The sequence below is a fragment of the Diaporthe batatas genome (assembly GCF_019321695.1).
Source record: "Diaporthe batatas strain CRI 302-4 chromosome Unknown Contig00010, whole genome shotgun sequence".
NCBI lineage: Eukaryota > Fungi > Ascomycota > Sordariomycetes > Diaporthales > Diaporthaceae > Diaporthe > Diaporthe batatas.
Genome location: NW_025408557.1, coordinates 932,701 through 956,522, shown reverse-complemented (window position 1 = coordinate 956,522; position 23,822 = coordinate 932,701). Strand labels below are relative to the sequence as shown.

At 56.0% G+C, this 23,822-nt stretch overlaps 7 protein-coding genes across 7 annotated transcripts; 2 read left to right on the top strand and 5 right to left on the bottom strand.

The window, feature by feature from the left end:
• Positions 1-1,693: 1,693 nt before the first annotated feature.
• Positions 1,694-2,174, bottom strand: KVR01_008457 (uncharacterized protein; the record flags this gene model as incomplete). Its single annotated transcript, XM_044782795.1, has 3 exons — positions 1,694-1,758; positions 1,809-1,914; positions 2,103-2,174. 3 exons carry the CDS (start codon positions 2,172-2,174, stop codon positions 1,694-1,696), a joined length of 243 nt encoding a protein of 80 aa, XP_044642224.1.
• Positions 1,839-5,847, top strand: KVR01_008469 (uncharacterized protein). Its single transcript, XM_044792384.1, has 2 exons — positions 1,839-3,733; positions 3,809-5,847. Exons 1-2 carry the CDS (start codon positions 3,489-3,491, stop codon positions 4,905-4,907), a joined length of 1,344 nt encoding a protein of 447 aa, XP_044642236.1. The 5' UTR covers positions 1,839-3,488; the 3' UTR covers positions 4,908-5,847.
• A 1,261-nt stretch (positions 5,848-7,108) lies between these two features.
• On the top strand, positions 7,109-8,502 carry KVR01_008822 (uncharacterized protein). Its single transcript, XM_044781911.1, has 2 exons — positions 7,109-7,501; positions 7,607-8,502. Exons 1-2 carry the CDS (start codon positions 7,445-7,447, stop codon positions 8,459-8,461), a joined length of 912 nt encoding a protein of 303 aa, XP_044642589.1. The 5' UTR covers positions 7,109-7,444; the 3' UTR covers positions 8,462-8,502.
• A 726-nt stretch (positions 8,503-9,228) lies between these two features.
• KVR01_008537 (uncharacterized protein) lies at positions 9,229-10,642 on the bottom strand (the record flags this gene model as incomplete). The annotated part of the gene is made up of 4 exons (XM_044792768.1): positions 10,039-10,642; positions 9,897-9,957; positions 9,465-9,820; positions 9,229-9,389 (listed from the first exon to the last, which is right to left on the bottom strand). The coding sequence occupies exons 1-4, from the start codon at positions 10,367-10,369 to the stop codon at positions 9,229-9,231; spliced, it is 909 nt and encodes a 302-aa protein (XP_044642304.1). The 5' UTR covers positions 10,370-10,642.
• A 1,496-nt stretch (positions 10,643-12,138) lies between these two features.
• KVR01_008435 (uncharacterized protein) lies at positions 12,139-14,341 on the bottom strand. Its single transcript, XM_044790093.1, has 2 exons — positions 13,095-14,341; positions 12,139-13,025 (listed from the first exon to the last, which is right to left on the bottom strand). The coding sequence occupies exons 1-2, from the start codon at positions 13,724-13,726 to the stop codon at positions 12,911-12,913; spliced, it is 747 nt and encodes a 248-aa protein (XP_044642202.1). The 5' UTR covers positions 13,727-14,341; the 3' UTR covers positions 12,139-12,910.
• Positions 14,342-18,584: 4,243 nt separating this feature from the next.
• On the bottom strand, positions 18,585-20,803 carry KVR01_008857 (uncharacterized protein). Its single transcript, XM_044782429.1, has 2 exons — positions 19,477-20,803; positions 18,585-19,400 (listed from the first exon to the last, which is right to left on the bottom strand). The coding sequence occupies exons 1-2, from the start codon at positions 20,392-20,394 to the stop codon at positions 18,885-18,887; spliced, it is 1,434 nt and encodes a 477-aa protein (XP_044642624.1). The 5' UTR covers positions 20,395-20,803; the 3' UTR covers positions 18,585-18,884.
• A 1,235-nt stretch (positions 20,804-22,038) lies between these two features.
• Positions 22,039-23,822, bottom strand: KVR01_008524 (uncharacterized protein). Its single transcript, XM_044784334.1, has 5 exons — positions 23,173-23,822; positions 23,035-23,107; positions 22,725-22,945; positions 22,382-22,617; positions 22,039-22,288 (listed from the first exon to the last, which is right to left on the bottom strand). Exons 1-5 carry the CDS (start codon positions 23,428-23,430, stop codon positions 22,153-22,155), a joined length of 924 nt encoding a protein of 307 aa, XP_044642291.1. The 5' UTR covers positions 23,431-23,822; the 3' UTR covers positions 22,039-22,152.

Genomic DNA, 23,822 nt, shown 5'->3' with positions numbered 1-23,822 from the left:
GACCCCATCTGAGGCACTTGCAGCAAACAAATATATGGCGGGTCGATGTGGCGCCAATCACTATCGAACTGCCCCAGCTTGCCCAGCTCCCTGACATAGGCAATGTCCATCTCCAGATTCCAATTCGACCCTTTCGGGCATGTACCGACAGGAGGGTTCTCTCGGGTCCAGTTGTTCGATACGCGAACGCGAGGACGGGCCTCATCGTGCACCATCCGGAGTTTCCCAGTCCCTATAGTACCTCGTGCTGACAAGCTACCGGGTTGCCGGCCTATGTTCCAAGGTTGTGAGAAATAAGTACCGGGGAGCGAGGAGTGACTGAATGAACGAACCTATCGGTGCTTTCTTCTATACCGTCTGATTGTACTTGGAGAGATGCAAGCGCCGGTGCTGTTATCCATTGTGTTCCTCCAGGGCCGCAATTGATGTTGCACAAAGCATCTACTCTATCGATTGCAGCGGTGCTCTCCCAGGGGGGGCCAATTATAAAAACTCGTATTCTTCAAAGACAGCAATGCCGTGCATTGCTCGTCATACGGCAGCTGCCACAAGCAAAAAAGTCATTGGCCGTCAGGGCAACGATTTCTGACATATTGTGCCATGGAGAGACAAGGATTACGATAAGATGGAACCGGGCTCACAGGCTCGGCTGGCAGACTGGACGAAGGAAGAAGCTGACAGCCGCATCGATGCAACCCCTGGATAAGCCCCGACAACAGGGCTGCGGGCGGGACGTAGTCCTGGTAGTCTGCGCACATAGGACCATCTCGGCGACGGCAGCGCAAACAACACAGGCATGGTCAGTGCTCGCAGAGACATGCGGCACGGCCTCGCCGCCTCGTTGGCCACTCAGATCGACACGTCGAGTCTGGCATTGATTTGCAGTGCTGCAGTGCTGCAGTGCTGCAGAGTCGCGCAGAGTCGCGCATCTCAAAGGAGGTGCAGAGAACCGTGGCTGCTGCTGGGCGGCCTCAGCAGGAAGGGAGAAGTTATTAATTAAGGGGAGCAGCATGAAAGGGGTCCTATCCAAACAGCACAGCCTCGTGGTTTTGCTGGTTGTGGTGTTGCCGCCGCGTAGGCATCTGACGCTGCTAGGCCACCGACAATAAGACACCGGACAACAATGCCGGGTTACCTGGTTGATAGTTGAGCCAAGTAAAACCGAGCAAGGCTGCGCAGCCCTCCTGGCCACACCCTGAAGAAACCTCCTGGCTCCTGGCTCGGGGCAAGCCAGCCACACACCCTAGGCCGTCTTTGGAGGTTATCTCGGTCCGTGTGCAAAAATTCGATACCAAGATCGAAGGAACTTGGACGCTGCCAACTTAATGGTAACAACAAGAGGTAATAGCCAAGCACCGGAAGGGAAAGCTTGCAACTGAATCGTCCATCCGTCCGAAGGCCAAAGCACCGGGACGCCGGTGGATATTCCGAGGAGTGCAACATGTATATGGCAGCGGCAGCGGCAGCAGGTATGCCCCAGGCTGGCAGGCTGGCAGTATCTACGGAGTACTACTACTAGTCGGTCGGTCGGTCGCGTGAAGGAGAGACACAGGGACGGAGGGACAAGTCGTGCTGCTGAGTTGCGGCCCGCAGTGACTTGGCAGCAAGTCGCAATGGAAAAGGAAACGGGACGAGCAGGGGTCTAGTGCGGACGAGTGTGGGTAAGCCAGCATTAATGAAACAACGACGGAGCTTAAGGTAGCGTGAGCCCCGCCAGGCCCCGTACCCATGAATGGTCCTGAGATGTCTTGGGAACAACTCGGTGCAGACGGGCAGAGTGGCAGAGTGGCAGAGTGGGCCCCCCCGACCCCCCGTCCCCCCTCCCAGATCTTGGTGCGGCGGCGTAGTTGCGTGGTAGCCAGTCGCAGGGCCAGGACGGGGAGCCTGCGGTGACTTGGGAGGCGTGTAGGCGGGCTCCAGGAGGATTGAGAGGGACGTCGACAGCCAGACAGGCAGAGACGAGGTTTCCCGACCGACAGGGAATAGCCACAGATCTCTCACCCTCACTGTATCACCGACAGTGCAAGCCCCCCTCCCCCCTTTCATAGACCAACAGGCCTACCCTGTCGCGGCCAGTCGTGGCCGTATCATGAGTCCACGGCCCAGCAGCTGGTGTTGTTCGCTTCGTAGCAGCCGTGGAGTATCTCGAAGCCAACCTTGGAACTCGGGCACATTCTGAAGCAGCGCATCGTCTCCTAAAAAGGCCCCCCTCCCAGCCCGCGGGCTACTGCGACAGCTCCTTCTGGCTCTCTTTTCCTTTCTCCCCTTCGCGAACGCACGGTCCAGACTGTCGCTCTCATCCTCAACGCTGCTTGCTGCTACTGCGGGCGGGTATCGACTCAAGTACATATCCATCTTGTCCGAAGTTCGGGCCCAAGATCAGAGCAAAGGTCGCCCCTAGCATTTTATCCCCCCCCCACACCTGCCACACCCATACAGGATACATTACGGCTTTGATTGATCGATTTGCGAAATACGACTTTCAGCTGGGACACATTCGTCAGCAGTACCGCGCAACAAGACCTGTCGACCGAAATTATTAGGCGATCTACAGGAGATCATACACGCGACTATATCCTCTCTAGGACTTGGCTTTTGGGAAGAGAAGAATCTCGCTCGCTTCTCTGGCTCTGTTGCTCTCTCTCTCTCTCTCTCTCTGACGCTTACACGCTCACGCCCACGCCCACACTCTCGGCTGCGCAGTACTCCGTACTCCACACCTCGCGCGCCAGAAACTCGGCATCCTTCGAGAAAGGACCAAAAAAGGGGGAAGCCAAGCAAAAGCTGCAGCGCGCACACCTGCTGCCTCTTGGGGGTTGCATCGGCTGACAGCTAACTTTGCTCCTTGGGGCCCAATCCCGCCGAATCAGAGCCCTTTCAGCACGGGTCTCACCCCAACGCGGGCGGCTTGAAACCCTAAACCGAGCGGAGGGACACGAGAGGGCGAGAAAAGCTACAACCTCGAGGGACTCGACCTGTCTTGCTGTCCAGCCCGCGGACCCGCCGACGGCACTTTTCCTGCCCTGCCACCACCACCACCACCACTGCCCGTCCGGTCCAGTCCTGTCGACGATCAGCGTTGGACATTCTTTCCCACGCCTCAGCTTCTCAACCCACTCTCCCACACCACTGACCACTCACCACTCACCACCCACCATTCACCACTCGCACAACATTCACGCACCCATAATCGCATTCCCGCCCGTCGCTCATCTGGGCCCTTCTCGACCACCGGGTTTTGACGAGCCGAATCTGCTGTGGTCTGGCCCAAATCGTCCACCTTGCAGCAGCGTTCCTCACTGCGGGTTGCAGCCACCGGCCGGTCCTGCACAAGCTGCCTGGGCTTATCTTACGCCAACGAGTCGCCTCCTAGCTTGTCTCTGAGCCAGGCGACCTCGTGGTGCCGACTTCTTCGCCTTCCCGCGGAGTAGATCCAATCGCCCCTTTATCTCGTCTTTTTTTATCCTCAGCACACGCCCACCTCAACCATGAGTGCAGCCATCGCAATGGCTCCTTCGCCAGCTCCCCACGACCGAACAAGCTTCGGCGGCTCTCCGCCAGCCGCCGCGGGCCCCGCCCCTGCATCAGTTTCCCCATCTGCGCAGCGAACTGCCATTTCAGCAACCCCCAGTGCGCCAGCACCACCTGCGCCGCAACAATCATCCAACAGATCTGGCAGTCGCAGCCCCAAGGGTCAGGCTCAAGGAGCCGCAAAGTCATCTCCCCCCAGCGCGTAGGTTTATATCCTGATGCATACCCGCCCCCTGCCTGATGCAACCGGTCGCTAACTGCCCCTCGCCCAATACAGGTCTCGAACAGGTGGAGGCCCTCCCAGGATCATCGTTAAGAAGGAGCCCGGCTCCCCCGACCTCACAACGGCTCGCCACCGCCCTCGCAGGCTAGATCTGTCCCGGGGCGGCCAGGTTGGCTCCGGTGCCGCGACTGCCCGTCCTCTGGGGTCGAGAGAGAGCGGATTGGGTATCCAGGAGATGGGGCTCGCCTGCCTGTCCCCCGGCTTTGTCACACAGGATCCCATCATGAAGGAGCAAGTGCAGAGGAGTCTGTCCGTCCGCGAGCAGCAGAGACACCTGATTGAAGCACGACTCCAGCAGCAGTCAGCAAAGGGAGATGGCCCGAGTGATAAGGACAAGGAGCCACAGAGCGGTTTCGCAGCCAAGACGCCCGGGATGCAATCGCGCAGGAACAAGGCTCCCCCAGGGCTGTCCATTGTTGCACCGTCACACGAGAACTTTGCCAACGAGAGAGTCATCCAGTCAGCTCCCCTCGGACAGACATTTACTGGCATGAACAACCCGCACCCTCTGACTCGGCACATCGAGAACCGCCCCTCCAAGCTCTCAAACACATCACACATCCACCACGTGCCTGCAACGCAAACAAACAACAGGCTGCCACCCATCTCCGACGTCTTCGGCCACAACCTGCACTCGGGCCACCCCGAGTCCACCGGGCATGCCATGTACGCGCAGCACCAGAACGGCCCCCCTCAGCCAGCCCGCTCGCCCGGCCACACCCACAACCCTCACCCCCCGCCCACTGCCACCAGGCCGAGGGAATACAAGTCGGCTGAGGAAGCCCAGCATGAGCTTGCTGGAGGGCGTCCCGAACTCCTGCCAAAGTTAGTCCACTACGGCGGCCATCAGCCACCAACCCCGCCATCGCCCCTGCACGGCGCACATAGAGTTGACGCCAGCCGAAGCACCAGCACCACGAAGCGCCGCCGCGACGAGTACGAGGCCGGGGTCTCGCCCCCGCTGGGCAACGGCCGGCCATCGGTCAGGCGAGGACCCTTTGGTGAGGGGCGAGACAGCCCTGAAACACAACGTGCCAAGAGGGAAGAGTTCCTGCGGATCTGCGAAAGGGCTTGGGATCTCTTCCACTCCTGAGCGGCATCCCCGGTGGGCCTTAATCATCACGTTCAGGGTCAGGAATCCAGAAAAACTTTGCGCATTTTTGCATACCTCGATATGCGTGTGACAACAGTGGTGTGTATATTTTGCGGCATCCCGCGGCCTGTTCCGACCAAGAGAACTTCAAAAGTCCTTATAATGCGGTGGAAGCCCAGTGAGAAACAGCGGACACTCCGTCGGAACGAGGAGAAATGGGTTGGAAATGAGATACAATAATGTCTTGTGCGTGTGTATTTGTACACCTCAGGCTCGGGGGGAGGGAAGCGGTGTGCACCGGGGCCGCGGAGGGCTTCCATGAAATCGGTCGACATGGGGACGCCAGAGATACCAATATAGGACCCGTTCCCAAAACGGGGCTTTTTTCTTGCAACGACTTGGAACTTTCATTTATACAACCAAGCTTCTCTACTACTTTTCAATACTCTCCCTCGACAATTAACTTCTCCTAACGTCAACTTCGATTCTCGAAACAACGCGACCACACACACACCACCACCATCCTTGGCACAAAACACCTCGGAAATAATGGGTCACGGGACGGGTGCAATATTATATTTGGGCTCGGCTTTTTCACACTCTTGTTACTATCTCAGACGGCGTTCAACTTGTCTATGATTTATCTTTTCCCATCAGGCCGGGGGTACAGTTTGGCCGCTTTACAAAAACTGTTGTTGGCTTTTGTGTGTTGGCACTTGATCTTGGTTTATTCCCTTTGTTGTGCTGCCCCCCGACTATGCGATCCATGAGGAAGAGAGGCCGGTTCTATTTTCGGGCAGGAATTCAATGGAGGGGGGGGGGCAAAGGAGGGCTTCAGGTTCAGGTTCATTGGACGGACGAAATCTGGAAAGGGCGTTCCGGATGGGCATTCTTCTAATAGCTTGACAGCTTAGAACAAACCGACAGATTTTGACTCCCATGTCTCTTCTGATATTGACTTGCATATGCATGAAAACGTACGTGATGGGCAACGACTGAAGAGCGAGTTGTCAACCGTGACCGGACCCACCAATCTGTCTTGCACAGGTAGAGAGCTGTTCTCCGCCGATGGTCTGTATGAAGAACAATTCTCTTTGGTGGACTCCAATCAGGACGGGCTCTCATACGTCACTTTGTTTCTTAAACCGCCCACGGTCAGTGATCAACTTATTTCTTTTGTCCATGGACGGTTGAAGACGCGCCGCGTCTTCAAATTCCAACCAGACCAATTCCAGCAAGGAAGGCTGAGGAGATGAGCCAAGGGTGCGTCTCTGTCCTTACACCACTCCCTCTTTCAGCCAACACACCCTCCACTCAAAAACCGAAAAGACATCCCGCTTCCCCAGCACTGCCCTGCCCGACTCAATGCCCGCCCGGCCTTGAGAAACTACGTGTTTGCGGGCGGCGGTCTCTTCTCAGCAGGACTGAAACCCGCCTCAGCGCCACCACACCCGGCAATTGGGCGGGCACGGCGTCTTGTCTCGATTCCTCATTTGAGAAAACGGGAAGTGCCGTCTGGCCACGGACAAGAAAGAAAGAAGACCCGACAGTTGGGCCGGAGAAAGAGAGCTGAGACCTGATGTCACCGAGGCTGGCTGGCTGGCTGGCTGTATCTGCAAAGGCACACACACACACACAAGAAGAAGAAAAAAGCAAAGGAGAGGTCTCCTTCCCGCCTCGCCTGAGTCGGCAACGTAGGATTGGGAGGGGCAGCTGGGCAGGGGACAGCAGGCCGGCCCGGGACGGCCACCACGAGGGCCGCGAGATCGGGCCCCCTGTCGGTGCCTTGCTCACTCACCTGGTCACGTTGACCATACCGGTATCCCCTTCCCGGCCGTCTGTTGCGGCCCCGGCCTGCGGCCTGGTCGGGGTGGCCTAACAAGGGCATGGGCGAGGTTGACAGGTGTCAAGGTTGGGACGAGGCTGCCTAAGTATCAATGAACGGGAGGAGGAGGCAAGGTCTCTTCAGACAACGACCGGCTCGGCTATGTATGTGTGCGTCGTCGGGGGGGCCAGTAAGCCGGCCGGCCCTGTCTGAGGCAAGGATGGGGGGCCCATTTCCTGTCTCTCCCTCTTTCACCTCTTCTTGCCTTGCTCGCACTCCTTATCCCCACGCAGCGTGCGGCAACGTTGCGGCTGTGCCACCCCGAGACGCTGTGTCACCGTTCGTGGGGGGGGGGGGGGGGAGAGGGGGCCGTTTCGCTTGCCTTGCTGTTTGCCCTTGGGGGGCCTGTTGAAACGCCGAGTCGAGTGACTAGGCAGCACACGCGGTTCCTGATGGCCGCAAGGATGCCGTCTGTCTGTCTGTCTTGTCATATCCGTGGGCCGACCGGTTTGCGTGTGCCTGGGTTGTGTGTGTGTATGTATGTCCTGTGTGATAGGCATGCGTTGTGTGTCATCACCCGTCTTCTGTGACCACTGGACAAACCCATGAAAGGCGGCCGTCCCACTTACAGATGATTCCGAAGGTGGCAGGCTGCCCTGCCCTGACTTACAGACCCTCTTTAGCCTCCAGCACTGGTGGTGGCATTTAGAAAATGGCGATCTCTGTGGAATGCAACGCAAGGCAATATTATGGGACCTATGAACTGAAGGTAAGACAAAGAAACAGAAACAGCTTCCAAGCAACAACGGAAATGCTCAGACGGTGGAGGAGAGTAACCTCGAGGCGGCGAGCACCCAGGCTGAAGTTCAAGCAGCACCCAATGACGCCGAGCAGCAGTCCGGTCCGCGAAGTCTCGGGCCAGGAGGAGGACTGCCCTGATTCGACAACAGCACCAGAACATGACCATCCCCAGCGGCCGGAGGACACAGACGAGGAGCCCCGGCCGAAGGACCACCCAGCGGACACGGTCCCTAGACACAACCAGACGGCCCCCGCCGTCGCCGAGCTCGAAGGGCTCTCCCTCAAGATCGATAACTTCGGAAGAGGCGAGAGCGAGGTCGTCGAGGCAGTAAGCGACGGCGAGGAGACCAAGGACACATACACCAGCAGCCAGGCGCAGGCCACCGCATCACCCTTCGACGACCCAGAGGAAGGATCCCAGACGTCAAGCGAGGAATCGTGGGCATCGTTGCCCCCCAGCAGCAGCGGCTCCTCCTCCTCGAACGCCAGCACCGACGAGCAGCGGGAGGAAGGGGGCAAGGATGACGAGGACGCACCCGAGACGGCGGACACCCCCTCCGGCGGCGGGCCGCTGCCGAGCCCAGAGACGACCTTCAGATTCTACAAGTTCCACGAGGAGTTCAAGGAGCATGAGGCGCAAGACAACGAAGAGGACGACGACGTTGACGACGACGACGACGAAAACGACGACCCGCGCTTCTCGCCGACGGGCCCCTGGGCATCGAGCGCCGTGCCCAGGTGGGCGTTCCTGAGGTCCAGCAACTCGCTGCCCGTCCTCAACCTGGGGCCCCGGGACTTCTACCACGGCGGGTCGGCGCTGCGACACGAGGTTTCGGCGGATGAGGACGACGAGGGCGACGGATACCTTGCTGAGAACAGAGGGTCCCGGGACGTCGTGGCGATGGTTGGTGTAGCAGTACACTTGTAGCAGTAGATGTATCAGTAAATTCAAAAAATGGTCAACTTCAAGTGTGCCTCCCCCGCCTAGGTAGAGAGACAACCAAGCCTGACCGCGTCAGCTGCCGTCTAGTTCACACCTGGACACTTACTTGCGTGCCCCCGGCCCAACCTAGAAAACAAACACATGACCTGATGGCAGAGCCCTGGAGTCCCTTTGGCCTGACTGCTCCCTGCCTACCTGGGTCTGCGATCATCACTGGTAGGTATTTCCTCTATAGGATGTTTATCAACAAGAAAGTATCCTAGAAGAGTGTACCTTATAAATAGAAATACTATGGGTGTTGCACTATAGGAGGCTTTCTTATAGGAGATTATCCTATAGAAGGTTATCTTATACTAGGAGCCTATCTTTCATAATCATCTAATTTAAGTTTACCCTAGAGTAGGCTTGCGCTATGGACCATGAGCCGTTCATAATGTGTTTGACTAAGCTGCATGTTTGACGTGGCCAACGCCGAAGTGAGCGCGATTGCTTCGTATTCGCGGGTCCGAGTACACGAAGTTTGCTCCGCGCCTAATCCATGGGGCCCCGAAAGCCATTCCCCGCACCGTAGGGGGAAGAGCTCAGAGGGTTGCTCTATAGAGGCTTTCCACGGCAGACAATTCTATGAGAGGCTGCCCTGTCTCATGGGAAAGAGCACTGATACTGTATTGTTATTTTGACTAAAGGTGTAGTGGTGGTACGCTAATTCTGTGCACTCGCACCCTCAAGTTGAGAATGATTTCTTGACTCGCCTACTCGGCCGACCCGTCACTTTTACGCTCCTGACGCTCACGCTCCTTAAGCTCATGCTCCTTAGCCGACGAAGCCATTGGGGACCTCCACGAATTACCACTGCCAAAGATGAGGCCCGGATGGCCGACAAGCAAGAAGACGGCGGCGAGGATTGTGGGCACTCCCTCCAGGCCGATGAAGAGCGCCTCTTCCTGGAGCATTTCGTTTGAGGGGTTGTACCCCTTCCTGAGCTCACACAATCTGAAGACACATCGCATAAGGATGGCGACGACTGCCAGCGATTGAAAGGTATAGAAGAACCTCAGCTTCCGCCCGAATGACTGATGTCTGCCGGCACGCTCTCTGAACTGCTCGGACTTGAGGTACCGCCACAGGTGATCGCCGTAAAGGACACAGAAGATGACCAGTGTGATGACCTGAAGGGCGAGGCCGGCGAGGGCGAGGTCGACGCCTAAGTTGTTTCTGCCCGACGAGACGGACGAGACAGCACCGCCGGCGGCCTGGAGTCCCAGGGAGAAAATGTCGCAGGGAATGAACATCCAGTAGAGCATGGGGTTGAAACGCAAGAAGTTCTGGCCGTGGGCCGAGATTCTGTTATCAACGGACATGTGTTAGTTCAATCTGCGAGGGGCTCCTCCTTGGGGAAAAGGAGCAGATGGGCACTCACGTTTTTGCGACGAGAACATAAATGGCAGCACAGAAGAAGACGGGCGCAGTAGTGATGCAGACTGTGTAAATCGGGCGGTCAGTGGTGGTCTTAACACCTCCATAGGCAAGACGACAAAACAGTTGGGCTTTTCTCAACTCACCGACTTGGACCATGAAGGCATTGAAGTTCCAGAGGTCCCGAGCCATGATCACACGTCCCACGTAGCCAAAGACCTCGTCCAAGCAGCCGGCGACCATACAGCCCACGAACCACCACTGTTTGTACAACCAGCCAGCATGGATGTGTACGGCCATGGCACCGGAGAAGGCGACTAGGAAGATGAAATTGGCGGGCATTCCGGGGATGTAGGCGTAGACGCTATACTCTGGACAGCAGACATCGAGTGTGCAGTTTGCGCTTGGGCCGAAGGGATTGTATTGGCAGTAATCCGGGTACTTTGCGATATCGCAAGGCGTGGAAGGGCAGGCCATGGCTGCTGGTTGTTCGCCGTCGTCGATGTCAAACAGAATCTTGTCGGCCAGCCAGGGGTTCACTGTTGGGAGCAAGATGCCTGGCGAGTGGCGCAAGACTTGATGAGTGAGGGGACGCTGGCTTTAAGATATTGTTCAATGGAGTGGGGAGCTGTGCTGGTGGTGGTGGTGAAGCCGCCGGGCTGCTTCTTGGACGACGACGGCGCGAAGCTCGAGGGCATGGGCTAGGACCAAACCTTGGAAGCTGATATACTGGTACCAAGACGGCGCAGAGGCTTGACGTTTCGTCTCGACTTGGGAAGTCAACGACAAGGAAAGAAGTACGTGATGCTTTCAAGAAGCTGCTGAAGCAAAATGATGCTATGCTGTCGGGCGAGTCGGACCCCAGAGCATGTGTTGTATGAGCAAAATATCCCCAACAACCTCAGGTTGTGGTGCATGTTTTGACGACCCGGAGAGCACTCTCGCCCGCTGATACTCGCCCCTTCCGTGTGTCTGTCGAGGTCACGGCCGAGTTGGACCGCAGTGGCACCTACCTGCACAACTCTGTGTATGTCGAGGAAGGTCCGGACCCGAGACACACACGCGGCCCGCCCAATGATCCAACGCGCTTCACACGACATGCCTTGCATGCTAGATGATGAGTCTGCTTGTAGATGTTCGCAAGCACTGGGGCACTGTACAGACCATCACTACAGCGAGGCCTGGTGGATGACGATCTCGATGGCAGCGTTATCGACACATGCCATCGTGCCATCTTGTGTGAGCGAGTACATGACTCTTCGAAGCTATTCCCAGAGGAGGGAAAGTGTAGATGTGCCCGGCCAACAAGGTGTATCTGGCGTCAGCCGATGTGCAGACGGACCGAAGCGAACAAGGCCGCCAAGATCACAGCAACACCAAGCTTACAAGAAGAGAAGCTGTGCGTGCCACAAGACTGCACACGGGCTCACCCAAGGCGGAGGCAGTGTCATTCGATCTTGACGCATACGGTCCAGGTCTTCTCATATCCCTCCTCCCTGCCGAGCGGTCGCCTCACCGCCACAGCAGAGCAGGCAATGATAAACAGCATTGCTTCTGTGCCTGCCTGACCATGTACCCTTTCGAGCGACTGGGGAGCGGCGACCTTGTGGGAAATTGGCCTCGTCAATGCCGCACACAGGCACATGGCAGGCTCCCTCCCCCGCCCCAAGGGAAAGCACTCGCTCGCCTTGTATCCCTCAATCCGTCTGAATCGAGCGCAGTTGCTCGCAGGCATCCCCACGGCGTCAATTGCATATTGTGTGCTCGGTTGGTTGTAACTGCCAGACCCACAGCGCCCGGGCCTTTGTCGTGGGACTCGGGGGCCCGCAATCACATTGTTGCACGTCGTGTGCAACTACCCACGGACACGGACGACTGGCAGTCCAATCCTAGAAGTATGTATGCATCGTAGATGAATGGATGCGTGCCCGAGTTGGAGTGGATAGGGCTGTGCACTTGCACTTGGGCCCCATGGATGAACCTCTCTCCCTCCCTGCGGCCACGCTCGAGCAGTCATCACAGGACAACTTGCAAGGAAGACAGACAGGCAAACGCCTGAGCACCACCTGCCTGTACAGGATCCGACTCATGACAAGATAAATGTGGCCGACACTCGATTCTCGCCCATACACAGTATGATGATAGTAACAACAGCAGCATCGAAACACAATGAACATAGTCAGGACGACAATAATAATAGCAGCTATTCCGTCACCGTCCCCACAAAACAAGAGCACGCACAATAAAATAATATAGAGTGAGAAAAAAAGCCGAACGGGCTGAACGGGTCATGAAACATGCATGTCCCCGGCTCTGCTGCTTTTTTCCCACACTAAAAGTCGAGAGGGAAAAACATGAAACAGCTAACGAGGGTTCCGGGGTGTTCAGCTTGTCCCCTCCCGGCAGGGCGCCCAGGACCGTCTGAACGTCCAGCCTGCCCAGCCTGCCATCCCGCCTCTGTTAATCTCTTTTTCGCCCGGGGTGGCTTTCCCCACCGCCAACAAGGGAACCCGACTCATTGGCAGATTCCGACGTCAACTGATCCTCCGGGAAATGAGACACCACGCGCCGCCTACTGACCTTTGAGGACGATCTCTGCGGTCTACGACTCAGCCCTCACGCGCGGGGTAAAACGAAACAACGGGTACTTGTTTCCAAATGGGCTCAAGTCACACATACGTACAAACCGTTTGGACAGGCACACACACGTTCATGGCGTCGTTGAATTATATACAGACGGAAAAATTAAGGTTGGTATCAAGATAGAAGAATACGGTGTGTTTAAGTGGTTTTAAAAGATGAGAGCTCCGGGTTCCTACCCATGGGGTTTGGGTCGTCTCCAGGGTTGGCTCAGTACGTCTTCAAGAACGATAACATAGATACATCGCGGCAACACATGTCCACCAGCCCCGTCGTGACGTTGCCACCCCAGGGGGAGGGCGCGCCCGAGCCGAAATCATGAGAAGATTGCCGGTGCTGAGACACCGCCGCCGTTCAGACCCAGCATGGGTTTGACGCTTAGGCGAGGAAGGCGACGAGGCCGGCGACACCAGCCAGGGCGGCGGAGACGCCGAAGGTGCGGCCAGCGCCGGCGGTGACGACGGCGGTGGGGGTGGGGCTGGAGCCGGTGATGCTGGATGAGACTGTCAGTATTCATTTTTTTTGTTTTTCTTCCGGGGGACGGGGGGAACCATCGACTTACGTTCCGTTGCCACCAGCCGGGGGAGGAACACCGAAGCCGGTGGAGGGGGCGGGGGGAACACCGGTGACGCAGGGCACCTGGACGGTCTCGTAGATCACGGTCGGGATGACGGTGGTGGTGGAGATGGTGTTGACGGAGTAGGTCGGGGTGCAGATGCCACCAGCACCGCCGCCGGGGAGGCCGGGCTGGCCGGTGGTCACGGGGGAGCTGGAGGAGACGAAGCTGGGGACGCCAGCGGGGCCGGAGGGGTGGGGGACGGCGGCGGTGTTGGTGGAGGCGACCGGGGGGACGTCAGTGTCCTCGGGAGGGGGCGCCTCGCCGGTCTCCTCGGGGGGAGGGACGGAGACCAGGGTGCTGCTGACGATGTAGCTGGACGAGGACACGACGGTGGACTCGGCCGGGCAGTTGGTGACGGTGGGGGCACAGCTGGTGATGGTCTCGTACTCGGTGCTGTAGACGGTGCTCTGGGTGAAGGAGTGGACGCTGGAGGTCACGCCGGTGGAGCGGGCAGGGCAGTCCGTGACGGTGGGGGCACACGAGGTGATGGTGATGTGCTCGGTGGCGTAGACGGTGGACTGAACCTCAGTGGCGACGGCCGTAGCCAGGAGACCAGCGAAGACTGCGGACTTCATCTTGACGGTTTGGTTTTGAAGTAGGATTTATAAATATCTCGTTTCGAGTGAGTTGAAGGTGGACGTAAAGACCGGACTGAAGCTCTGGGCTTGTAGTATGCGTTTGTTTGGTTTGTTGTGAAAGAATGGACGACCGAAGTCAAGTTTGAGTCAAAGGCTCTGGGAGGTGAATATCGCGGAGCTGTTTGGTGGGCTGGAGGAGAGGAAAAGACGGCAAAGATGTCGAGAAAAGAGGGCAGACTTGTTAAATACCACAGTAGGCCCTCGACCGCAGGTACACACACGGTAGACCCCGCGGGTTTCCTCCGGGAGGTGTGAGGGCGTGGGATCTGTGGGAAATTGCACCGGACATGGATCGTGCAGGGGCGGTGCGCTAATCCAGGGGCCTCGGTGGAGGAGAAGTCTTCAGGAACAATCATTAACATTTCCCAGGGATATCCTCCACCAAGGTATCCACAGCGACTGGGTTGCCCGGGCCGGGGCATGTGTTCTGACAGCACCCGCTCGTTGGCAACCTCAGCGCACGAGATTCGCCATCATGTGGTGCCGCTGTCAAGACGGGATACAGTACGTCAGTACGTCTGCTCAGGTGTTGTGTTGCCTGGGCTCGCAGCCGCGGAGGACTGATCGACACGATTCGATCTCGAGGCTAGCCTGATGAGTGGACAGCGACGCCCAAAAGGACGGGTAGGGTTGCAGAGTGTGGAGTTAGCGCAGCCTCCATCTTGGACTGTCGGGTCGCTGTCCTGCGATGCTATTGCATGCTGACAAGCGCTTAAGAGCACTTGAGGAGAGCCTTTTTTGTTGCCAGCCCGTGCCGATTCGTCGACGTGAATCATGACGGCAGCAATTGAGGCTGGTGATGATGGCTGATGATCAACACATTCATCGTCTGCGATACAGCCGCGCGTTACCTGGCAAGCCTGGTCTGTTCACGCGAGCCTTGTGCTTTTCGATCATCGACGGCTGCCTCCAACAGACCCCCCAGGTGGATAATGCCCAATGCTTTTGGGGGCGGGTCGGCAGCGATGGCAAGCGAGCAGCAAGTCGGCCACGGCCACGAGATTGCGAGCCATGGGCCATGGCTGGCCTGCTGGCCTTGGTGCTGCCCCGGATTCCCAACGTCGGCGATGCCAAATTGGGATTGACCAGGGGCCACTTCCGGACCCTGCATGTTTGTGGGACTGGCAGCTGGCTGGACCCCCATCAGAGAGATAACCTTGTCGCTAGAGGTGATATTTGGGAATTGTCAGTGCCACCCAAGGAAGATCTCTAAAGCCGCGAGATCCCGGACCATGCTCGAGAGGTACGCCAGGCCACGTCCTGAAACGAAACGTAATGGCAAAGACCGAGCTCGACTCTCATTGACCGACACTTTGGGTTTTTCCAATAGCACCAAAAAGCCACACAGCCTGAAAGCGCTGTGTGTGCCGCCCTGCCGCCCCGTAAGCTTACTGTTCTGACTGACTGTGCGACTGCGTGAGATGGGCAGAGAGACTGAGAGAAGGCCGTCCAAATCTGCCAACCGACAAATGAGGATTGCGGAGGTGGGAAATTTGCTGCTGCTGAGCCTCACATTAGCAGTAGGGAGGGGGCCGTTGGCTGTCGGTGGTGGTCGGGTGCTTGGTGGTCTTTTGCTGCTACTGGCGAGCTTCTCCAGACGCTAATGCAGGTACTCCTCCCTTCGCTTCCTCTCCCGGCAATCAGGCCTGGGCCTGGCGGGGCTGGACCTTTCTGACAGAAAGGAATTGCCAACCACGACTGCAATTGCTGCTATTTAAATGACAACGATAATAGCAATGCCAATTAGAGAAATACGAATGTCAGCCTACCTCAGTAAAAATGCCTCTACTCTGTTGTCTGGTTCACTCAATCTGGATGTGTGAGTGAGCCACAAAATCTCACCGCTTGCTCATCAGCAACAACCGTGTGCAAGGATAGCGGCACGGTGCCTGGGGACTGTAGGCACCCCAGGCCTGGGTAGCAGGCTCCAGCAACTCGAAACACAGAACCACTGATATGCATCCCGCAACCTTGGAATCTCGTGGATCTGCTCCCCCGTCCTTGGTCATGCCTGTTAACCAATAACAAACTGTATGTGCCAACTTCTCCCACCTGCCATTCACGCATCTCGCCTCTACATTGACTGACTGACCGACTGACCGACTGACCGGCTGATTAACTCCATCTCACCCACGAGGTTGGACTCTCGCGAGGTAATCTCGCAAATTTGTCCCGGCCCAGATCCAACGGCTCCTCATCAAACCATTGCCTTCCCAATCCGTCCTGATCGTCGCCTTAGCCTTCTCCATCCAATGCCGCACCCACCCATCAATCATGTCGACTGTGCGCACCCGTGCCCAGAGGAGCCGAGTCCCGCGCAGGGACCACCCAGCCTGCTTCCAGAAATAGGTGGAGGATGCTGGGAGGAAGCCAAGCTGGGGCCATCTCACCTCGCCCGGTCTGTGAGCCGCCCATGAACAGACTGCCGTGTGGTACACTATTGAGTCTCTACTCTACTAGAGTGCTCTACTACTAGCACCCTACGATTCACATGCCCCGTCAGGCCGACGATCATGTCACTCCTCCCCCATTGTGAAGATCACGGCGAGTCCTGTGTCAAGCCCGTATACCGGCCGTTGCCCTCGCTATCACCGACCAGAGTGTGGTGGGCCCGGTTCTTATTTGACAAAGGCTTGGCATCATCACCCTCGAAAGAGCACCCACGCCTAGTGCAGCCCCCTTTCCCCAAGCGAGGTAGATCTCGCTGCCGGCTCAGGTGCTTGCCTCTGAGAACGGGGTCCTTCGCGAACAATGGCAGCGTGAAGGAGATGAACCATCTTGCCCAGCGAAAGCACGCAATGCTACTTGACTGTACGACTGGGCAACGGACAAGCTCTTCGGGGCTTTTTCGGACCCCTGTGACCATTTTGGCAATTTGTTGCTCCAGAGGTACGCCAAGCATCTGCCATACCTACGCACTGATGAGCTTCTTTCTCGGTTGGGCATCTCAGCCTCTCGAGGTGGCCACGCACATGGGTCCTCACTCGTGGTGTACCGCATACCCGGTCTACATCTTTATTTGAGGAACCCCTCCGGCCTCCTTCCCCGAGCTCACACTTTTATCCTGTCGGTTTTATGAGATGCCTTTTCGTGCTCAACATGATGCTACTTGTCAACATCTACTTGCGATTGTTGTACATCCCAACATCCCAGGCAATTCGAGGATCCCGGATTCTGACCCATGGCCACTTGATAAAAACCTATGGCAGGATGAGTGAGAGTCGGGGCTCTTTCACCAGGTTGCGGGTGCTCCCAGAAAACACCCAAACTAGGTAGGCCGGATATGAGAAGAAGGGAAGTCAACCACCACACTTGGAGCTTTCAGCGAGTCTCGTGCCTTGTGGGATCTCATATGATAGTGTCTCCGAGTATAGAAGGATGAACTGCTCCTCAGCAGACTGGCCGAGTAGGTTTTGAGCGTCCGCCACGTTTGTGAAGGCTCGAGGAGCCCAGTGCAGCCCAGAAACGAGTGGAGGTTTGTGAAACGCCTTTCCAAGAGCCCCAACCCAGCATCTGCTCACGTCTTCATACACGATACGCTGTCTGTTACAGAATTGAGGCGGATTTTCCTAGACCTGGGAGTCCGGTCAGCCATGCAAGTCCTAGACTATCATTTGTGAGCACCCGGTCCTTGAACCTTGGAAGTCTACATGTGCCTGAAGCTAGAGCTGCGCTCATTGTGGCAGTAACACAGGAGCACCCTCAAGCACCCCTCGGGGCTCTAGTCCTCCGATGAGGCCCTCCGGAGGCACTGGTCTCTGGAGACTCTGGGACCTCTGCATGTCCCGCTGCTGGCGCCAATCTCAGCGCGCCTGATGGGGATGTTCACGGCATTTTATACCCAGGGGAGCAGAGGTACCATCGGTGAGCCACGGCCATCACTTGGACTTGCACCTCAGACCGCCCAGGTTCAATTCGTAGCGGCCTAACTATGTGGTTTCGCTTCTATTCCGTATACGTCCGAGGACATACATGGCCCCTTCATACGGTGATAAACGCTCACCGACTGAGCATGTTGTGACATTATTAACCTGATAACTTCATACCACACACACAAAATCTGCAGCAAATATCTCATACCAATCCATGGGCAATTAAATTGCACAGAATTCTTTTGCGCCATCTCTGTACAATATCCCAAGAAGGATTTCCTACCTTACGAGATTTCTATCACACACAAACAAGCAAGACCGTGAGTTGCACGTTTCGCTGTCATCCAGAAAGGACAGTATCGAAGTCAACTATCAGGTCTCTGCTTTCTTGGAATTCGCTGCTGCTTAGCTGGAGCACGGGCACCTCTGCCTAATCCAATATTACGGAGTTGCATCCTTTTGACTCGGAGTGGTCTCGTTCTTAATCCGTATACATCCTGATGAACTTCTCAAGATCACATCCGGGAGGGAGACCCGGGATCTTACAGGCCCACGAGGAGACAGGACTACTAGTAATTATGTGACTTGAGCACGTTTCTCAAATGTTACGCGCAACGGTGCAACTCGAACGGAGGTCCCTTGATTGGTCTCGTTACGAAAGCCCACAGTGTGACTGACGGCACTGAAAATGTCAAATCGTTAGAAGAGCAAAGGCACATGGAATATTTGGAGTCGGTTAAAGGAATTTTTGGGAAGTCTGGGAGAAGAAATCAATAGATCCAGATGGCCAGCCTATCATTGCTGAAGAGCGACCATTAGAAGAAGCGCATGATCCCTGAGAAATGAGAGAGTGGCGTCTTAATTTGGTGAAGTCACCAATGTACTGGTCCATGATACACCCACCGTTGCGGGAGGGAGGAGTCTAGGAACACAATGTCTTCATGTCTAATACCTAGTTGTATATCGCCTGTAGTACCATGCATTTACTAACATCTGGTTGAAACTTGATCCTCTTTTGGTGCGCTCGCGCCAAAATACATTGCGCCGAACAGAACCAGCCTCATTCTCGGATGGAGAAATAACCCATCTTCACAAGAGAGCCCGAGCTCACATGAACCGGGGGCTTACTTCTACAGTTTCTTCACCATCTTAGACTCCTCGTTGTCCCCAGTTTGGTTCCCCTGGAGAAGCCCCTGACCACGCAACAGTGCCCGGACAGCAAGTCAGACGTAAACCTTGAGCACCCACCCCGTCCTGCAAACCCGCGCCGCGGCCAGCGCGATGGCGGCCAGCAGCATGCTGCTCGCGGCCCACATCTGCGCGGGGAGGTATTCCCCGCCGCTGGCCTGCAGGAGGGCGCCCGCGACGGGGCTCCCCGTGAGACTGGCGACGGCGACGATGGTGACGACGAGGCCCATGCGCGTGCCGAGCTTGCTGAGGTCGTCGGTCAGCGCCGTCAGCGAGACGGCGAAGAGCGACTGGATGCCGCTGGCCACGAGCCCGTAGGCGAAGGCGAAGCCGTAGAGCGAGCCCTGGGAGTGCCGCACCGCGGGCCAGCAGTACAGCACGACGGCCACGGACGCCGCGGTCGGGACGGCCGTGTTGAGGGGCCCGAGGAAGCGCGCCGCGATCCAGCCTGGGATGATGCGGCCCGGCACGCCGAGGGCGTTGAGGATGAGGAGGAGGTTCATGGAGTCCACGGAGTTGAAGGAGGCGTAGGTGGTGGCGTAGATGTCGATCTAGTGGTGATGGGCACGTCAGAGAAAGATCCGAAAAGAAACGAAGGGGTGAATAACTGAATAAGTAAGTACGTACGTAGTAAAAGGCAAAGTACACCGCCCAATAGACAAGGAAGAACCCAATGCTGAAAAAGACATAGGCTGGTTCCTTGAGAGCGTGAAAGTCGAACAGAGGGCCGGATCTACGAGCCGGGATGCGCACGCGTACGAGGAGGTTGATGAGGATAGAGACGAAAAGCGTCACGAAGGCCATGGCGCGCACTGTCCAGCCGAAGCCCACGCGAGGGAGCAATTGCTGTGCCATGGCCGGAAACACCAATCCGCCAGTCCCTGCCCCGGACGCAATGATGGAGACTGCTAAGGACTTGTTGGCCTTGAAATACGATGCTGGCACCGAGAGGCCCGGCATGGACAGGATGCCCATCCCGATCCCGCTACAGATACCCTGGGCGAGGAAGATCTGGTAATACTCTGTACACAGGCTCGTCATGAACAAGCCAAAGACGATCAAAATCGTCCCTACGAGGACAGACTCGTGGACCAGGCCCGCGTCGCTCGCGCGGCCAGACAGGGTGCCAAGCACCAGGAGGATGAAAATTTGCACCGTACCAATCCACGAGACAGTCGACGGTGAAGCATCTAGCATCTCCATATAGGTGGACTGGAAGAGGCCGAAGCTGGTGATCAGGCCCCAGCTGATGAACCACATCAGGTGGGCTGCCAGGACCTGAAGCCATGCCACGGTGCCACCATCCGGGGGCGGGGCCGGGAATAGTCCATACTTCTTCAGGGGAGGCCGAAATGGCGTGGGCGTAATGGCCGCTTCGATCGTTTTGTCTTCGTTTTCCTGAAGCGGTTGGGACTCGAGTCCTGAGGGAAATGCCGGCACTTCTGTTCCCGCGTCGTGGCGCTGTTTTTCATCGGGAGTCTGCAACCCAGACGCCACAGGCGTTTCGTCTGACGCAGAAATGCTTGTAGCTACTGCTGATTTCATATTGTCAACGTCGGACGACTGTAGTGAAGCCTCTTGATTTGCTATATTTGTGTTGAGGAGCGCGGCTCTAGGATACCTAGGTAAGTAGGGGTGGTGGCGCCCAAAATCTGATGGGTAGGGAGAAGTCTAGATTTCGAGTCACAGAAGATAGGAGGGAAACCCAAGAAAATGCCCAACTTGAGACTCAGAACAAAACAAAACAGAGGGCGTCGTTGACAAACTTACGGACCAACCAGTTGAACCATTTTGACTAGGTTGATATTGAACTACTTGCAAGGATGAAATGCGATGCGACGCTGAACCAACACACATAAGTAGTGTACGTACAAAATGTACCATGTACACTGAGTGTTCATGCCAAGCATGCAGCAATAGTACTCCTCGCCGATTTGGTTGGCTTGCTTGTCGGTCTCCGTTCGGGCCCGGGATCCTGAGCGGTTGAGGATGTTAGAATATTTGGTGGCAAAGTGTGAAATTTTTGGGGTTGCCTAGAAGAGAATGGCAGGCATTCTCGCGGTTGTTACGGCTGGAGGAACACCCTTGCCCGGCCCAGTACGGAGTAATTCGACAATATACGAGCCATGAACGGTTCACCGTTCCCAGGACTGGGCTGGTGCAGCGGTTCACATGTCCACGCGGGCACACTAGTGCAAAAGGACGTACAAGTTGGGCCCGTTGGCCGAGACATGGCTAGAGCGAGTAGATAAACAGCTCACGGCAGCTGCCTTTCTACGATCGATGAGGCATAGTTGCTGATCGGTGACAGGAGGGATCAAAAGGACCAGCTGGGCCGGGCAAATATACCCTAGCTAGCAGGTCCGTGAGTGAGCTGGTACAAAAGACAAGTAAAGTTCAGATACAGTCGTAATTGTGCAGACGCATGAGGCTAAATGCTGTACTCCGTACTGTGTAGTACAAGTAAGCTGACAGCTGCTGCCATTCTTGCCGTGCAGCAGTTTGCGCTATCGTAACACAAAGGTGACGGGGCACAGGGCATACATATGCGGCTAGACATTCTGCGGTTAGACGACAAAAACCAACATACATATGTACCTAAGCGCTTAGATACTTCAATATGCAATTTTGTACTTTGCCAGGCTTTGATATCATTCACAGATCGACGGCCGGATCAGCAGATCTGGCGTCTTTCGTTTTCTTGGAACTCGGGGCAGCAAGCTTGCAGATCAACCCGATGCCTTGCCAACCGCGCCCAATTATACGCAGACCTTTAAGTTCACGGTCCGAATTGGTTGGTTCTGTGTCTTATTCAGACGCCTCCGTGCATCATTACGTATAGCACTAGAGATGTTGATCACAGAGAACCAGCTGCTGGACCCGCACTTCCGCCTCTCGTTCCAATGCCATGATTCCACATTGATCTGACCGACCATCGTGCTGACGGAAACTTCGGCAGTTAAATAGGTACCATGTGGGTTGTGGGGACTGTCACCAGACCAGGCACTGATCTCTGCCGCATGCTTACCTACTGCGGTGCAAAATGCTGACTGCCCGCATATTGCATCCACATGCCCTCGGGTCAACCACATCTCCTCTCATTGGCTCAGTGCACTAGGAGTTGACCACAGGTGCGACTGCTCTCTTCTCAACTTGTGGGCTACGAAAGTTCACTGAAATTTGACAAAGTGGATACATACATGTGCAATATTGCTATTCAATCTATTCTAACATTCTCAGTTGACATGAATGGCAATTAGAGATGCTCATTACAAGTCTCGATTTATAAGGTCAAAGGACTCATCACGACCAAAGCACCAGTGTAGCTGGATCTTCGCCCTGACCTGGTAGATACCCAATGAAGGAGCTCACAGTATAACGGACGGGAATGTCCCGTTCTCCTTTCGGGATATCACATGCTCTGACCTCATGGAAATTCCTGCAATCAAAACATTGAATTGTCAGCAATGAGATTTGATTTAATAGCATGAAAAGCGCCAGTTTGTCACGTGTAGATGGGAAGGTTGCTTACCTGGAGTTGAAAATTGTGAGATCACCTCGGCGGGCGCTCATCACTTTGAAAGCACGGCCCTGGACGATCTGGGGATCATATGCGTATTTCGGGAACTCCTTCCTGAATGTAAGATCGTCCTGCGGTGCCCTCCACTCCCTGTCGTATATGTATGTGTCACCACCAGGGATCTTGTTGATCAGGATATTCCACGAGATCTGAGCGGCAATGCGCCCGATTTCCCAGTTTGCGCCTTCCTGGTTATTTCAAAAAGAACATGTCAGCTTTATGAATGGCTTGGTGAGAATTTTGGTGAGACTGAGAGGGTTTTGTAGGGGTCAGTCAAGAATTCCTTAATTCTTACGAAAGGTGCGTAGTCGGCGTGGATTTGTATGCCGCTGTCCAGGGCCCGGACGACGCCGGCGAAATACTCTCGATCCCCCTCAGTTGCCAACCGGACCGGCAGGCCAGTGGCCTTACGGAGGGAACCCGCGATCCGATCCATAATGTCAACTCCTGCTTCTGCTTTCCAACGATCCTGAAGGGATCTCGCCTTTTCGACGCGTCCAAAGTATGTGTCCTTGTCTAAGTACGAGTGGAGGTCAGCAGCTAGAGCAGGTCGGTCTCGGCCTCAAAGTTTGAGATGGATTGTCTCGTGTGCGCATTCGGGATACCTTTGGTGTAGTCTGTTTGGGAAATACCAACGCAGCCAACCTTGGGCCAGACGTGATCAATGTTGTAGATCCCCTGTGTTTGCTCAATTAACTCAGGTTCTAAAGTTGTCGGAGCAGCATGCAATATGGAGGCCTCACTATCTTGTGTGTCAGGAGAATCTCGTGCATGGCATTGCATTCCTCGTCGCTAAGGAAGTTCCTCTCGCGGACGAGGGGAATGTTGTTCGCAAAGAGGTCCAAAAGAGACGGTTTCGACAAGGAGTGATCATCAAGAGACTTCCAGTGAGTGTGAATGGTATGGTCTTGTCGCATGCCGAGGATGCGCTCCTCGCGCGACCCATTGGTGTCCAGTGCCACAGGAAGGTTGAAAAACGAGGAAGAGCTTTTTGCAAGCATTTTGTCGAGACAAGGGTCGTCGGAAAGGGGCTATGACTGCGCACACATGTAATGACCGCTACCGAGACCCAAAACTTCCAGCATCACTGTCGTTGTATCAACAAGCACGACCGCTTAGGTTTATATAAAACTCCACTATTCACCCGGTTGGCGAATATCTTACAGGTCGAGTCGGAGAAAAAAAAAGTCATGATATGACAGCTGAGACATTGCTTCTGTGACACCACCTGGGCATGCAATGTGCCTGCGTGAATGCCCTGGTACAGTCAGACCCAGTCTCGGCGTTTCGACAGTCGATGTGGTAGCATTGAAAGGACCTGCGGATGGTCACCATTCTGCGAGGGCGCGGCCAAGACCATTTGGCAGCTAGCCCGCGCCTATGAAGCCATTCC

Bases quoted from the DNA above. Each gene is read 5' to 3' on its own strand.
- KVR01_008524 (XM_044784334.1), bottom strand. From the start codon at position 23,430: ATGCTTGCAAAAAGCTCTTCCTCGTTTTTCAACCTTCCTGTGGCACTG. The intron at 22,946-23,034 runs GTATCCCGAATG...ACTCGTACTTAG, and splicing joins CCAAACAGACTACACCAAAG to ACAAGGACACATACTTTGGA. The intron at 22,618-22,724 runs GTAAGAATTAAG...TGAAATAACCAG, and splicing joins ACGCCGACTACGCACCTTTC to GAAGGCGCAAACTGGGAAAT.
- KVR01_008435 (XM_044790093.1), bottom strand. From the start codon at position 13,726: ATGAAGTCCGCAGTCTTCGCTGGTCTCCTGGCTACGGCCGTCGCCACT. The intron at 13,026-13,094 runs GTAAGTCGATGG...AGTCTCATCCAG, and splicing joins CCGGCTGGTGGCAACGGAAC to CATCACCGGCTCCAGCCCCA.
- KVR01_008469 (XM_044792384.1), top strand. From the start codon at position 3,489: ATGAGTGCAGCCATCGCAATGGCTCCTTCGCCAGCTCCCCACGACCGA. The intron at 3,734-3,808 runs GTAGGTTTATAT...CGCCCAATACAG, and splicing joins AAGTCATCTCCCCCCAGCGC to GTCTCGAACAGGTGGAGGCC.
- KVR01_008857 (XM_044782429.1), bottom strand. From the start codon at position 20,394: ATGAAATCAGCAGTAGCTACAAGCATTTCTGCGTCAGACGAAACGCCT. The intron at 19,401-19,476 runs GTACGTACTTAC...CATCACCACTAG, and splicing joins TGTACTTTGCCTTTTACTAC to ATCGACATCTACGCCACCAC.
- KVR01_008822 (XM_044781911.1), top strand. From the start codon at position 7,445: ATGGCGATCTCTGTGGAATGCAACGCAAGGCAATATTATGGGACCTAT. The intron at 7,502-7,606 runs GTAAGACAAAGA...AAGTTCAAGCAG, and splicing joins ATGGGACCTATGAACTGAAG to CACCCAATGACGCCGAGCAG.